Source organism: Pseudochaenichthys georgianus, chromosome 13, assembly GCF_902827115.2.
Source record: "Pseudochaenichthys georgianus chromosome 13, fPseGeo1.2, whole genome shotgun sequence".
Taxonomy (NCBI): Eukaryota; Metazoa; Chordata; class Actinopteri; order Perciformes; family Channichthyidae; genus Pseudochaenichthys; species Pseudochaenichthys georgianus.
In genome coordinates, this window is record NC_047515.1 from 35,706,935 (window position 1) to 35,720,039 (window position 13,105).

At 42.6% G+C, this 13,105-nt stretch overlaps 1 protein-coding gene across 2 annotated transcripts in view; it reads left to right on the plus strand.

The window, feature by feature from the left end:
• The first annotated feature begins 232 nt into the window (after positions 1 to 232).
• The window catches only part of kirrel3b (kirre like nephrin family adhesion molecule 3b), a 201,863-nt gene continuing 188,990 nt past the window's right edge, over positions 233 to 13,105 (plus strand). For both annotated transcript variants that reach the window (XM_034097898.1, XM_034097899.1), the window contains exon 1: positions 233 to 687. In XM_034097898.1, coding sequence (XP_033953789.1) covers positions 564 to 687 — 124 coding nt within the window. In that variant the 5' untranslated portion in view covers positions 233 to 563. The remainder of the gene's footprint in view (positions 688 to 13,105) is intronic.

Below are 13,105 nucleotides of genomic sequence, written 5' to 3' on the forward strand. Positions count from 1 at the left end.
GGAACTGCACCCTCTCCCATGGCAGCTCTCGTTCCCAGAGTGAGGACCACAGTCTCCCAGCCTCACAGACAGCCACACAGAGAGAGAGAGAGGGAAAAGGATGGAGGGGGGGAGGGAGGAGTCTAGTTGTGGAGCTCGATCCCCTGTCTGCTTTGTGAGTGGTTGAGCAAGAGAGAGAGATAGAGAGAGATAGAGAGCATGAGAGAGAAAGAGAAGGAGGAGGGGGGGGGAGCAAGTGAGCGCTGAAGAGACGGAGAATGGATGGGCAAAGAGAAACCCGGCGAGCGAGAGAGGAAGTGAGCGTGTGTGTGTGTGTGTGTGTGTGTGCTGAGCAGTGAAGACACAGAAAGTCTGAAAGCGCACATCAACAAGAGAGCGTGTGAGGCAGAGCCGACCCCCGGCAACTCTGAAGAGTGACACAGAGAGAAGAGGAAGACACCGCAGAGGAAGAGAAGGACTGAAGACACACTACCAGCTCTGGTAAAAGGAGACACCACTGAGGGACCGTAGCATCCGTCCCCCCCTACTCCAGTAGCACAGAGGAGCACTGTCTCATCCTGTGCATGAGTTGGTGCCTGCCAACTTCAATTTCACACTCGCCCACTGTTTCCCGTAGGTTTTGCCCTCTCCACTCCACAGTCATGATCCCGTGGGTCCTCCTGCAGCTCCTGTGGATCTCCGGACACGGTAAGTTTGTCCACATTAAGTTGCGTATTCATCACATCTCGCGTGCTTGTGATTGCTGAGTGACTTGCTGGCTGGGAACGGTGTCTCTGAATACATCTTGCCGTGATGTCTGAGCTTGCCAAACTATCTGTGTGTATTAACTGCTTTTATTTATAGCACTCTCGTTATTTCTGATGATTAAAGAGAAAGGAGGAAATTAGAGGATAAGTGGTTGTCCCGGGTTTAAAGAGCTGCGAATAGTTGTGCCCTGCGCTTTCCTCCAGCGGTACTTTGTCGCCTTCGGACGAGACAAGTTAAGTACTTCCTTTTCAGGCTTTATATTCCTGTCACACACATAGACACACACAAACAAAGCCCTCTAACCCCTAGTCCAGTTCAGTCAAGCGTTCGTTCCTCAGTCACATTGTTTTTTAACTGACAGCCCTTCCCTGTTGGGTCCGACTGCAGGGCTCTGGTCAAAAGAGACAGAAAGTGAATTGTAAAGCGCTTTAAGAGGCAGTCTCACACATATCTATAGCTTGGCAACTTCAGCCCTGTGGACAGTATCTGCTTTTTATTCCTGGACAGTTCTGTTTGTGGACAGAATAAGGATGGATTAGTTGTTTCCCCAGTTTGCCACCAGGTGGTTGTCTTTGGAAAACCATAGAGGTTGAGATAAGTACAGGAGAACTCTACCTCTGTGGTGTGATATACGGACGCACGCAGGGCAGAATCAGACAGTAGTTGTTTGTCAGCTCCGAGCGTCATGCTGGACCGCAGCGAGCGCCCTGGCTTACGCTCCGCAGGGTCAGGGTCAATGACACAGCAGCCCCCTCTTTTCAAAGGATGACCCCGTCCCATTGGACTACATTCTCTGAATTCTAAGCATGTGTGTATGTCTATTATGTGCAGTTGTTTCCCAGAGGGATTTGTAACGTTTCGCAAGGAATAGGACAAATATCCAATGTGAGATCTCCGTTTTTTGAGAGCTCAAAGCCAGTAACACAACAACAAACAGAAACTTGGTAAACAAGAACATTTTCTACGGCCCTGATTTCAGCATGTTGATTTATGTATAGATATATATGTATAGATACAGACGGAAAATAAACTCTACAACAATTTGCTGTGCTTACACTTTACTGTTGTCTTAGAAAATATATGTAATGACAGACACATCTTAAACCGACTCTAATTCACTCTCTGCGTCTCCTGAGCTTTAACGGGTGTAGATCCCTTGCAGACGGGGTGTCAGCTGTAGTGTTATTTCTTGATGACTGTGCGTGACCTGGGACGGTGCCACAAGCTGTGTAGTTGACCGACAGATTGAACCGAGTCAAGGCAATAGAAGCTTTTTCTCTAGGCCTTCATTGCGGGGCAGTTATAGTACATCAGTGGATTATCTGACCTTTCCCTGTGTGGCTGATTTGTCAAATCTTTCTGGGCCATATTAACCTTTTCAATGCAGAAATACATTTTCAATTAGGTGTTTTGTATTTATCACCATGAAGCATACTTTGGTTGGGACATTTATTTTGGGATTTTATTTGACTATCACCGGTTTAACCCCAATACAACGAGCATATCGGAAATAGTACCAGCCGGAATGAGATGATTGCTAAAACTGGAATGAGATGGGATTGCTCTGCATTACCCCACAGTTTGTTATTACCATAATATAAAATACTTATTTCCCTGCGAGGCAAACAGGGGATAACAACCAACATCCTCTCTTCATGCCTCGAGGGAGAAGAAAGTGCTTCTGTAGTTCACCATTGTTGTAGAAATTACGACTCTGTTTATGTGCTGAGCCGGTGTCAGCAGAAAGCTGCGGAAAACAATATTATGTTTATGAACAGGGAGACAGAGGGGACTTGTGGCCATAGCAGTCATATACTATCCTGTGAGAGCGGGGAAGAAAGAGAGCGTGAAAATGAGAGAATGAGCAGGGGAGAAGAGTCGGTCCGTGTGCAGAGGCTCTGAGCACTTTTTCCCTCTCAACTTTGAGAAATAAATGGTCCGGAGCAAAACAGAGAGGCAGACTCAGGAGGGGGAAAGCTGCTGCGAGATGGTACCGACTGTGTTGTTAACCCATCTAGGGCACCTTTTTCTTTCGCTGTCACCACTCCTACCAGTGACAGATGACACAGCACCCGTCAGAGGGATCCGGAGGCAGTCTGCAGGAACACATCCACCTTAGGCCAAACTTGTCCAGGACCTCGTCCATCTCCCCATTCCTCCTCCCATCCAATCAATGCGGTGTCCATCCACTCTCCCATTATTCACTTGGCTTCTGATTTTACTCCCACCTCGCAACAGCAGTCCCTCTCTCCTTATGTTTTCAGGTTTTGCAGTGTGATTGTAGCCCCTGTTGGGGTCGGGGAAAGGGTGAGATGTGTGAGAGCGTGATGCCCCGGTGGGGGAGGGGCAGTTTGAGAATAGTCTTGTACTGAATGTGCCAGAATCTGCTAGATAAAAATCACACATTGTCATTGTTAAGTGTATGGTCCTCTGTGTTCCTCTGTGTCTCTCCTTTCTCTGTTTTTGTTTCTCTGAACGACCCCTGGTGACATGTATATTCAAACTGTCTCGGCCACTGGGCTATTGGGCAACTTTCTCAGGGAAATTAAAAATGTATGGGCCATCCTTGACTCAAGGTTTGCCCACTAGGGGCAGTGCTGCTTCACAGGAATATAATCCCAATCTTTTAAAAACATCTGCCCCTTCTCCCCCCGCATCGTCGTCATTATCTCCCACCCTCTCGTATATCATGTAAGAAACCCCCAAATTCAGCACCCAGCCAGACTAAGCTGTTTCTTAGTCCTGGAAAGCATGTTTTAGCTCCCCAGCCCCATATTTAATTTACTGCTGTCTATTAACTGCTGAATGACGACTCTAAATCCGCTTTTCATGGGCGGAAGGCTTTGATACATATTTCTCAACCAAAGTATAATTCAATGTCTCTCCAATGTCATGTCTGGGTTTTTTATAGACGGAGAAATAATTTTTTCTCTTCTCCAAAGGGAAAGAAAAAAGAGAATGATTCAAACATAAATACACATTTTCAGCTCATTATTATGAATGGTTATTTGTAAGCGAGACACTGCTAGAATAATTATCATAGGGAGTCCTACGTAATGAATGGGTTTATTCATTGCATTACAATGCTATAACTAAGATACATTTTCCTGCATATCGTCATTAGCTTTCGGCATGCAGTCCTATTTTAACAACCACAACATTGAAACTAAATGTGTCTGCTACAATAGAATTATTATTCCTGGAAAGAAATACAAACATGTCCTTGTCCTGTCCGTTTGACTTGCCTCCGTACATGACAGTTGGCTTGAGTAATGCTAGCCCTGTCTGGATTATGCCATGCAAACACAGTGAGTGACAGATGACGCCATCAGTCCATGATGGGCCCAGTGGATGCAGTTTGTTGTCTTGTTTGTGCTGCATGTCCCATCAAGGCTAGCCAGCTTAAGTCACCTCAGCCGCTGTGACCCCTGCTCATTTCTGTGCCACGATAGATTACACCCCTGGTAATCCCATGAGCCCTGAGGGCCCAGTTGGATATTTATGGTAATAAGTAAACATATGAAAAATAATCCAAGAGGCTGCCGCTGGACAGCTGGAACTTGTACTCTTAATCCAAATGGTTGGCATTAACGTGAGACGGTATTTCCAAGAAAAATCCGTTTTGGCTAAGAGTTGTATTTGGTTGGACACACACTAGCTAAATCAATACATCAATACTGTACATGTATAAACACAGAGATAGAGGTGGGCATGTGTTCATTTAGGCACATTCCAAGTGTTCTTGAAGTTAAAACACAGAATATAAGTAAAGTACATCCGCTGAGTGCAGTTTGGATGTAAGCCTTATTTCAAGTCTGTCAGGATTCAGGTCAGCCAGGGACGGGAATATGATTAGTTTGGAGGGTTCTTGGAAAACCAGGCAATGATCTGATCTGCTTCCTCTCAGTCAGCCAGTCAACAAAAATCAAGCTGTTTACTGTTGGGCTTCATTATCCATCGAGAAGACTCTCTCCCCCAACCCCAAGAGTTTTCTTTAGTACCAACCAATCAACCCCAAAGCCCCTCATCTGCTCGCTCTCTGAGACTCTTCTGCTGGATCTCATTCCTCAGGGATGAATTTATCCAGATTGGAGCACTCAGCAAAAGGGCATTATCCCGGATTACATGTCTGTTGGGCGGCAGTGTTAAGTAATTCAACCAGATGCTGTTGTGATCACTGGGTCACCTGTGAAGGCAGGGTTAGCAGCTGCACTTCTTCATTCTTTATTGTCATATTTGTATCCTTCTGAGACGTTATCCTTTGGCGACAGGTAAAAGAGATGGATGGAGCTCAATGATTTTTAAAAAGTAAGAATCGCTGTGAATGTAGGGAATTGTGCGGAAGCCCTCTACAACCAGTCAGGATTTTATTTGGTGACAGATTATAGAATGGATTAATGGCTTCTAAATTGCAGTTTAATGCACGTGAAACAACAAGCGACGCAACTAGAGTCGGCTTCACGTGGCTGTGTGTGTTCAGTTGTGGGGGTGCTGTGAGTACTGTGTGTTGCAGTGTTGTTGTTCCGTGGAGAGGATAAAGCATCGGCACAGCAGTGCTAAAAGAAAGATGTTGGTGTTTTTAGAGCCTGGCTGTTTATTTTCTCTGCTAATCCTGTCTCTACCCAGCCGAGGTTTTGATTGATAGACATTTTAACTCACTACTGGGATATGTGATTGCTTGTGCAACACGGGTGTTCTGCAAGGTGTGTTCAAACAGAGTAACAATAACATTTTTGTACCTTTCTTGTCAAAATCCCGCTTTGCAAATATGAAACATTAATAGGACTTTTGTTCACGCTAAGAAAATGTAACTTAAATTGTTCATTCATCACCCCCATTCCTTTTTCCTCAGTAAATGTTCACACCACAGGGATGGGTGAATTAAAATATGTTTTACAATACAATTTGACCAGTTCCAGAAGATATACTGTAAAGAACGATTGATTTGTAGATAAGGCTCTCTTGAAACACAAAAGTAATCTATAAAAACAGTTCTGTTAGATGTGTTTTTAGAGACAGCTTGTTTACCGTGCAGGGCTGACACCACTGAGAGTCAACATCTGTCAGGGAAACATACTTTAGGTGATATGAGTGAAAATGTAAAATGTGTGAACAAAAGGTGAAAATAAATGCTGAAGTTTTGCACCTGTCATATAGTGTGTATTCAGATCCAGTCAATTAAGGAAAACTATTTTCTTCGGCAACAATCTAAGAAAGAATTAGCGTTATAATATTTAAAATACAAACTGTATATCTATAAGGTTGTTACTGTATGTAGGCTCTTACATTGCTATTTACAAAAGTGATTATGGCATTTTTACTTATGTGTTATTATATATCACACTGAGATGCAATTTGATCTCTTTGGGATCCCTGCTGGAGTTTGTATGTGCAGGAAGTTACATATCGCATTGTAAATATGAAGAGTAATTGGATGCAAAACACCGTTGCGATGATAATTGCACTATTTAATTTAATTTAACAGCTTGTTAGTCACACATAATTTATTGGAAATATGCTTCATACTCAAACTTGACATCAGGGTCGGTGCTGCTTTAAAGGCTTTATTACCTGTGAATAATACGTATTTTCACTTTAGCTGAGTCGTAGACATGTACCTCAGTTTGAAATACAGCCACTTACATATGTTGTTACATCCACCTAAGAGCCTGATGCATGTCCAGTAATGTACATGTAATAATAATAATAATAATACATTTCATTTCGAAGCGCTTTTCCAGGTGCTCAAAGACGCTTTACAGTGGTGATAAAACATGATAAAATAAAATTTAAAAATGTATAAGAACATGATAAAATAACATTTAAAAGTTATTAAAACAGCAACACAGCATAATTCACAGATTAAAAGCCAGTCTGAAGAGGTGTGTCTTGGTCAGTGTTTTGAAAGTGGGGGGGTCAGTGCAGTCTCTGATGTGTTGGGGGAGGGAGTTCCAGAGGGTGGGGGCAGCGATGGAGAAGGCTCTGTCGCCCCAGGTTCGGAGCTTGGTTCGTGTGGGGATAGAGAGGAGGTTCGCTTCTGATGAGCGAAGGCTGCGGGAAGGGGTGTAGTGGTGGATCAGGTCGGAGAGGTAGGGGGGGGCCTGGTTATTGAGAGCTTTGTGTGTTAACAGAAGGATTTTGAAGTGTATTCGTTGACGGACAGGGAGCCAGTGCAGGTTTTGAAGGACGGGGGTGATGTGGTCTCTGGAGCGGGTGTGGGTGAGGAGGCGGGCAGCGCAGTTCTGGATGTATTGTAGTAACCTACGCAAAGTGCTTTTGTGACCTCCAGAATTCAGCGTGCAATTCCTGGCGGACTAATGTATATGTGAAAAACGTTCATGTGTAGATTGAACGTCCTTGCCTGAAACTTCCTTTCTTCAGGATGGTTCTATCCAAGCAGTAAATCACATGCAAACATTGCCAATGCACAGCGCTGCCAACTGTGTCATGGTATTTGTCTCGCCATTGCTTGAAACATTTGTGAGTAAACCAGCCAGCCAATGCATCGGCGTGATTGTGAAAGGCTGTTAGGGTAGAACCCCGAAGATGCATGTGGTGCTTCAGCAGAGGAGGCACATGAGGAAGTGGGTTGCTGATCTGATAACGACTTCCTGGTGTTTGGCGGGAAGTTTCTAGGACAGCTCATTATTACACCCAGATGAACTCACCTTTCTTTCTTCTCTCCATCTCTTCCTTCGCTTCTCAATGTCCCAACGTTCTCATGCCAACGATGCACGACAATTGACTCATGGGGAAGGTTTTCATACCGCACATGTATTTTCTCTGCGTGTGTTGGCGTGTGAGTATATCTGGTGTCGCTGCATGCCTTTGCTTCTGTGCCACGACAATTACAGCTGCAAGCCTTGAATGGCAATATAAATGCAAATCAGCCTTTTAACTTGTACAAGCAGAATCTGGGGAGGGAGAATCTGCTCACCTGTGGATGGGTCTCTTTCTGCCATTACAACTGCTGAGCATGTTTTGGAACAACAATGACGAAATATAGCATGTATCATACTAACATGTGTTGCTGTTCGTGGCAAAGCTGTTTTTGTATTACTGGACAATTGTAAAACACCATGGTGTGGAACAGTTGATAAAAAGGGACCAGTGCTTCTTTTTCGATGCACTTCATTTTAGCAATGCAATATGGAAGGGTTGAATAGCTTGTACTTTTAAAATATGGAGAGGAAAACAGTTCTCTCTATGGTACCAGACACCAATGGTGAGGGCCATGGCTTTTTGAAAGGCTATTTGAACTGGCACTGATACCAAACAATGTTTTATTCAGTAAAGCACATCTGAGACAATAGCAGCACAAAGTTGTTCTTGATCCAAGCCAAAACTTTTGATATCTGCCAAGGGGGAATGTGTACCTTTGAGAATGAAAGTGTCTAAATGCTGCCACCCTCCCCCAACACTCCCATCTATAGATGTGCATGTTTTCTTTTTCCCCAGTTTGTTTCACAGATGCCAAATGAGGCTTTGAGCCACCTGCCTGTCCCACTAAGACAATTAAAGCAATTGGGAAGAAAGGGCCATTCACTAGTGAGGCTCGCAATGTTAGCATAGGAGCCAGAAACTGCCCTGCCCCTCCCCCGCCCTGCCCCTCCCCCACAAAAGCCCCACTTATGTTGGCACCGTGCCAACTCCGTTCCCATTTGTGTATTTGTTGAGAAAATGCAGGAACATTTGACACCAGTCTTAGAAGGTCTGTGGCACGGGGTGATTGGTTTGCATGTTGACAGAAAATCCCTCTATTGGTCTCCAGACATATTCAGCGTGAGGCCTGTGGCTCTGTGTCATTATAGTTGTTTACGAGGGCTTCATGTGGCACAGCCTTCACACAGAACGACATGCATTGAGAGGCCCACTCACACACACACACACGGTGTATTCAATACTCTACTTGCATTACCAATCTGCCAGAGCACAATAACAGTCGAGGAACCCTGGGGTGTGTGAACATTGAGAGTGGGAAAGTATTGGTAGGTTCTGTAGCATGCTATAAATTAAGGTTTCCATTGATCCTCAAACATTGAGATATCCTTATATGAGAAAACATCTGTATTGATTGTAGGCCTGTGCGTCTGATGTTTCTTCGATATGGCACTGCTGGGAATCACTCTGCCCAATTTCATTTGCCCCAACAGATAAAAAAAATAACAAATAAAAAATAACACATGGGGGAAAACAAAATAGTGTATTGTTAAAATACAGTATTTATCCACATTCATGATACAAAAAAAGTCTTCATATTAATAATAATAAATCATGTGTCCGAAAGGGAGTAGGAGGAAGCAAATGCTTATTAATTCCCACCCCTTACTTGATCAATGATTGTCCTTTAAATCATTATGCAAGATATTCCTACTTACATTTACATGTATACAAACATATACAATAATTTCTCATCTTCAATCACCTCTCTTCATTCTCATAGTTTTCCCAAAAAGTGTTTCTGTACATCCTTTTAAACTGAATTATGCTCGTGCTTTGTTTGAACTCCTGCTCCAAACCATTCCATAAAATCACTCATACTTCTCAGAGTTGTTCTGACCTTGAGTTGTTTCAAATGTAGCTTTCCTCTCAAAGTATACCCACCCTCTCTGTCTATGAACAGTGTTTTTAATTTCCTAGGAAGTAGATTATGTCTTGCTCTGTACATGATTTGTGCCGTTTTAAATGTAACCAGATCAGTGAACTTCAATATGTGTGACTTCAAAAATAATACATTAGTGTGTTCAAGATATCCAACATTATTGATAACTCTTATAGCCCTGTTTTGTAATGTGCATAACGGCTGTAGGTTGCTTTTGTACGTGTTTCCCCAAATCTCCACACAGTAAATCAGATATGGCAATATCAGTGTGTTATATAGAGTATACAGTGAGTTGTGGTCCAGAAGGTCTCTGGCTTTTCCCAATATTGCGATAGTTTTAGCCAGTTTTGCTTTTACATGAGTGATATGAGGTTTACAGCTGATGTTGTGGTCTAAAACCACACCAAGGCAAGGCATGGCAAGGCAAGGCAAGTTTATTTATATAGCACCTTTCAACACAAGGCAATTCAAAGTGCTTTACAAAAAAAGAAAGACATTAAGAAAATGGCATTCAAAATCAGTCACCAAAAAGAAAAGACAACAAAATAAACATTAAAAGAAAAAATACATGCATAAAAGTAATTACATGCATACACCAAGGAACTTAATTTAATATACTCTTTCTATGTGCATGTTATCTAGTATTAATTGTATCTGTGGATTTGTTTTATGTTTTCCAAATAAAATAATCTTTGTTTTGCTTATATTTAATGATAATTAGTTTGTGTCAAACCAATGTTTTACTTTAATCATTTCTGCTGTTATCACTTCCATTAGCTCTTTCAAATTGTCACCGGAACAAAATATATTAGTGTCATCTGCAAATAAAATAAATGTCAATATATTTGAAACTCTGCAAATGTCGTTGATGTATATTATGAACAGCTTTGGACCCAACACGCTTTGGACCCAATTTAATACGTTGTCTAATTTTACACGCACTAATAATGTGGTTGTCGTAAGCAATATCGGCTAAAGGCAGTCCCTAGAAATCGTTCACTACTCTCTGCCACCTCTCAGTCCTTTCTTTATCAGCTCGATTCCTAAAATGAATGTGAGAAACTTGACATAGTAAACAAAAGGAATTAAAGTATAATTATAAAGGCCCCTCCAATATTCACTTTGCTGATTCGTAGGTTGAAGAGCTCTTGCGGCACTTTCAGATTTGTATTTTATTTTATCAAGTGCAATTTAATATTGTGGAGGTTGGCCCAGGCACTGATAAAACGCTAATGCACATTTGGGAGTTTAAATGATTTGCTATCCTTTAAAATCTGTTGGCAGGGGTTTCAATCTGGCTGGCGTCCTGGGGGAATTCACAGTGGTCATTCCTCAATCCCTGGGGGACATAAGTGCAAATCACAAAGGACCACTGAAGTCATTTCCCTTTTCCACTTTCCATTGGCCACTTCCCAATGCTAAATAGGAAGTGGCTCGCAAAACTGGGCAGGGCAACCCCTGTGCCTCCTTCCATATCAACCCTTTTAAACCTGATGTAATCAAATCACAATACCACATTGCAGACCCATTTGAGTCAAACTGAAGACAAACAGTTGAGGAACTAGAAGGCCTTGGGGTGAACCAAGGGCAAGGCCATCCATTACTTCCTGTGCAAGCAAGAGCACTGCAGGGACAGGGGGAAAGCCTGCGGAGCAAGATGATAAACAGACTCCACATCAGAGATTGGATTAGAGTGGCATGAGAGAGAGCCCTAAAAGCCATGTGCAGTTTATTGAAGCCTTATCTAAAGCGATAATGCAACTAGAGAAAGGCCAGTGTAATGATGGATGAGTGGACAGCACCCTGCTAAAGAAATAACATCAGACAAGATGGTGGATAGGCATGGTCAACTCATCTTCTTTAAAGAGCAGGAAGTAGGATCAGCGGATAGTTCAGATCAAATGGACTGTCAATTGCTGGCTCCCTGGTTACCGTGCAGTGTCATCATCGCAGGGGTATCACGTTTAGAGAGGCTCGGTGCGATCGGTGATTCATTTCATCACTGACACCCACGAGGCATTTTGGGGGAAATGGATGCAGTGTTATTGCTGCGATGTTGTTGAAAGCACTGATCTCTGCAGTGGCTCGATTTGTGATATGAAATCTTTGTGTGACCAGGCAATGTCTTCATGTATAACAGTATTGTCCTAAGGGGAATGTGGTGTGCGATGGTCAGTACCGGTGCACAGAAAATAGAGACGGAAATAGAAAGTTAATCTGAAGGATTGTTGGGGGGAAGCAATGTAAGTAAAGGTCTTGTTTTTTATTTGTGTGAGTATATCATTGCAGAAAGTCAACGTTATCTTATAGTAGACGGATGGTGGCAATGACAACGCAATGCCTTCCAAGGTAAACAAATATATCTAGTACTTGGGGAAGAAAGTGAGGGGAGAAGAAAGAACAAAAAAGAATGAAAGACATCTCAAAAGGAAGAGCTTCTTGTCACAAATTAAAACATATCTACTTCATGCAGCCCTAATCCTTAATACCAGTGTATTTGTTGTCGGAGTAGAGTATTTGTGCTTATATGCAAACAAGCACAATTGTGATAATTCCTTGCTTCCGTTGTATGCTAATTGTATTACTGCACATTGGGTGCCTATCTTACTCTAAACAGCTTTGGTTGAAACAACTTTTTTTAAAGGATGCCATGCTGTTTGTTAGTAGGACTGGTAGAGTTACAAAAGCTTTATTTTATTATTTAAATAAAAAGACCCTTGTGTGAGTTTTAGCTTCTCTGATCTGACTGGGAAAAGTCAATGGCTGTCCCAATGCAGGGTGACACGGGCGCAGCAGGACATTAAACATGCAGAAGGGCATCTGAAAATGATCATGGCAGCACACAGAGCGATGTGCAGGGGTGTCACCAATCCCCCCATCACCTCCAGTGCAAGGACCTTAAACTTTCCCTGAGGTTATGAGCTTGCATTATTAACAAGGCTTTCAATTTAAAAAAAAAAAAGCAATTTGCTCAGACCTAGCAGAAACTCCGCCACAGCTTCATTTGAAAGATGGAGAAACTATCTCTCATACATATATGTTGGATCTCCTGCAGCCTTAGAGTCCCCTCCAGGTCAGAGTGGTACGCTCCACATTGAGTGTTAATTGCTCGGGGTCTTCTGTCAGTCCTCCTCTGCAAGCTCTCTGTAAATGCTTCAGGCTTTGATATTCCTCTTCTGTTTTCACTTTGACATGTTTACAAAGAGTTTAATGATTTATAAAACACCATATATGATGTGGACTTAATATAGGGAGTTAGAACACTGCAAAAACTGTCCATGCTAATTTCTAAATGAGGAAAAAGTCATTTGTTAAAAACCTTTTAGATTGATCTATACTCAAGACATTTTTCAAATACAGAAATATTGATGTGACTCCTCTTCGCCAAGGTGAAGGACACTCCTTAGGAGAGAGTCTGCTGTGGGTCTGGGGATTGCTTTTGTTGTTGTTTACTCCAAAGCAGATATCTTTTAGCATCCCCCTCAGCTCAGATTTTTTGATCATCACTTCCATATTGGATCTAAAATGGAGAATGAACAGCTCTGCAATACAAGTGACTTTCAGAGTTCTGTGACTCTTTGAAGGCTGCCAAACAAGTGTCTTTCATCTTAAAAACCAGCAGTCGCCTTGTACAAAAGGGGAACAGGCAGTGATGTACCTGAACGCGTTCAATGAACGATCGTTCATGAACGCGTTCATATTTTGGGCGAACGTGAACTGAACGTACTGTATTTCCGCTAGATGAACGTAATTGAG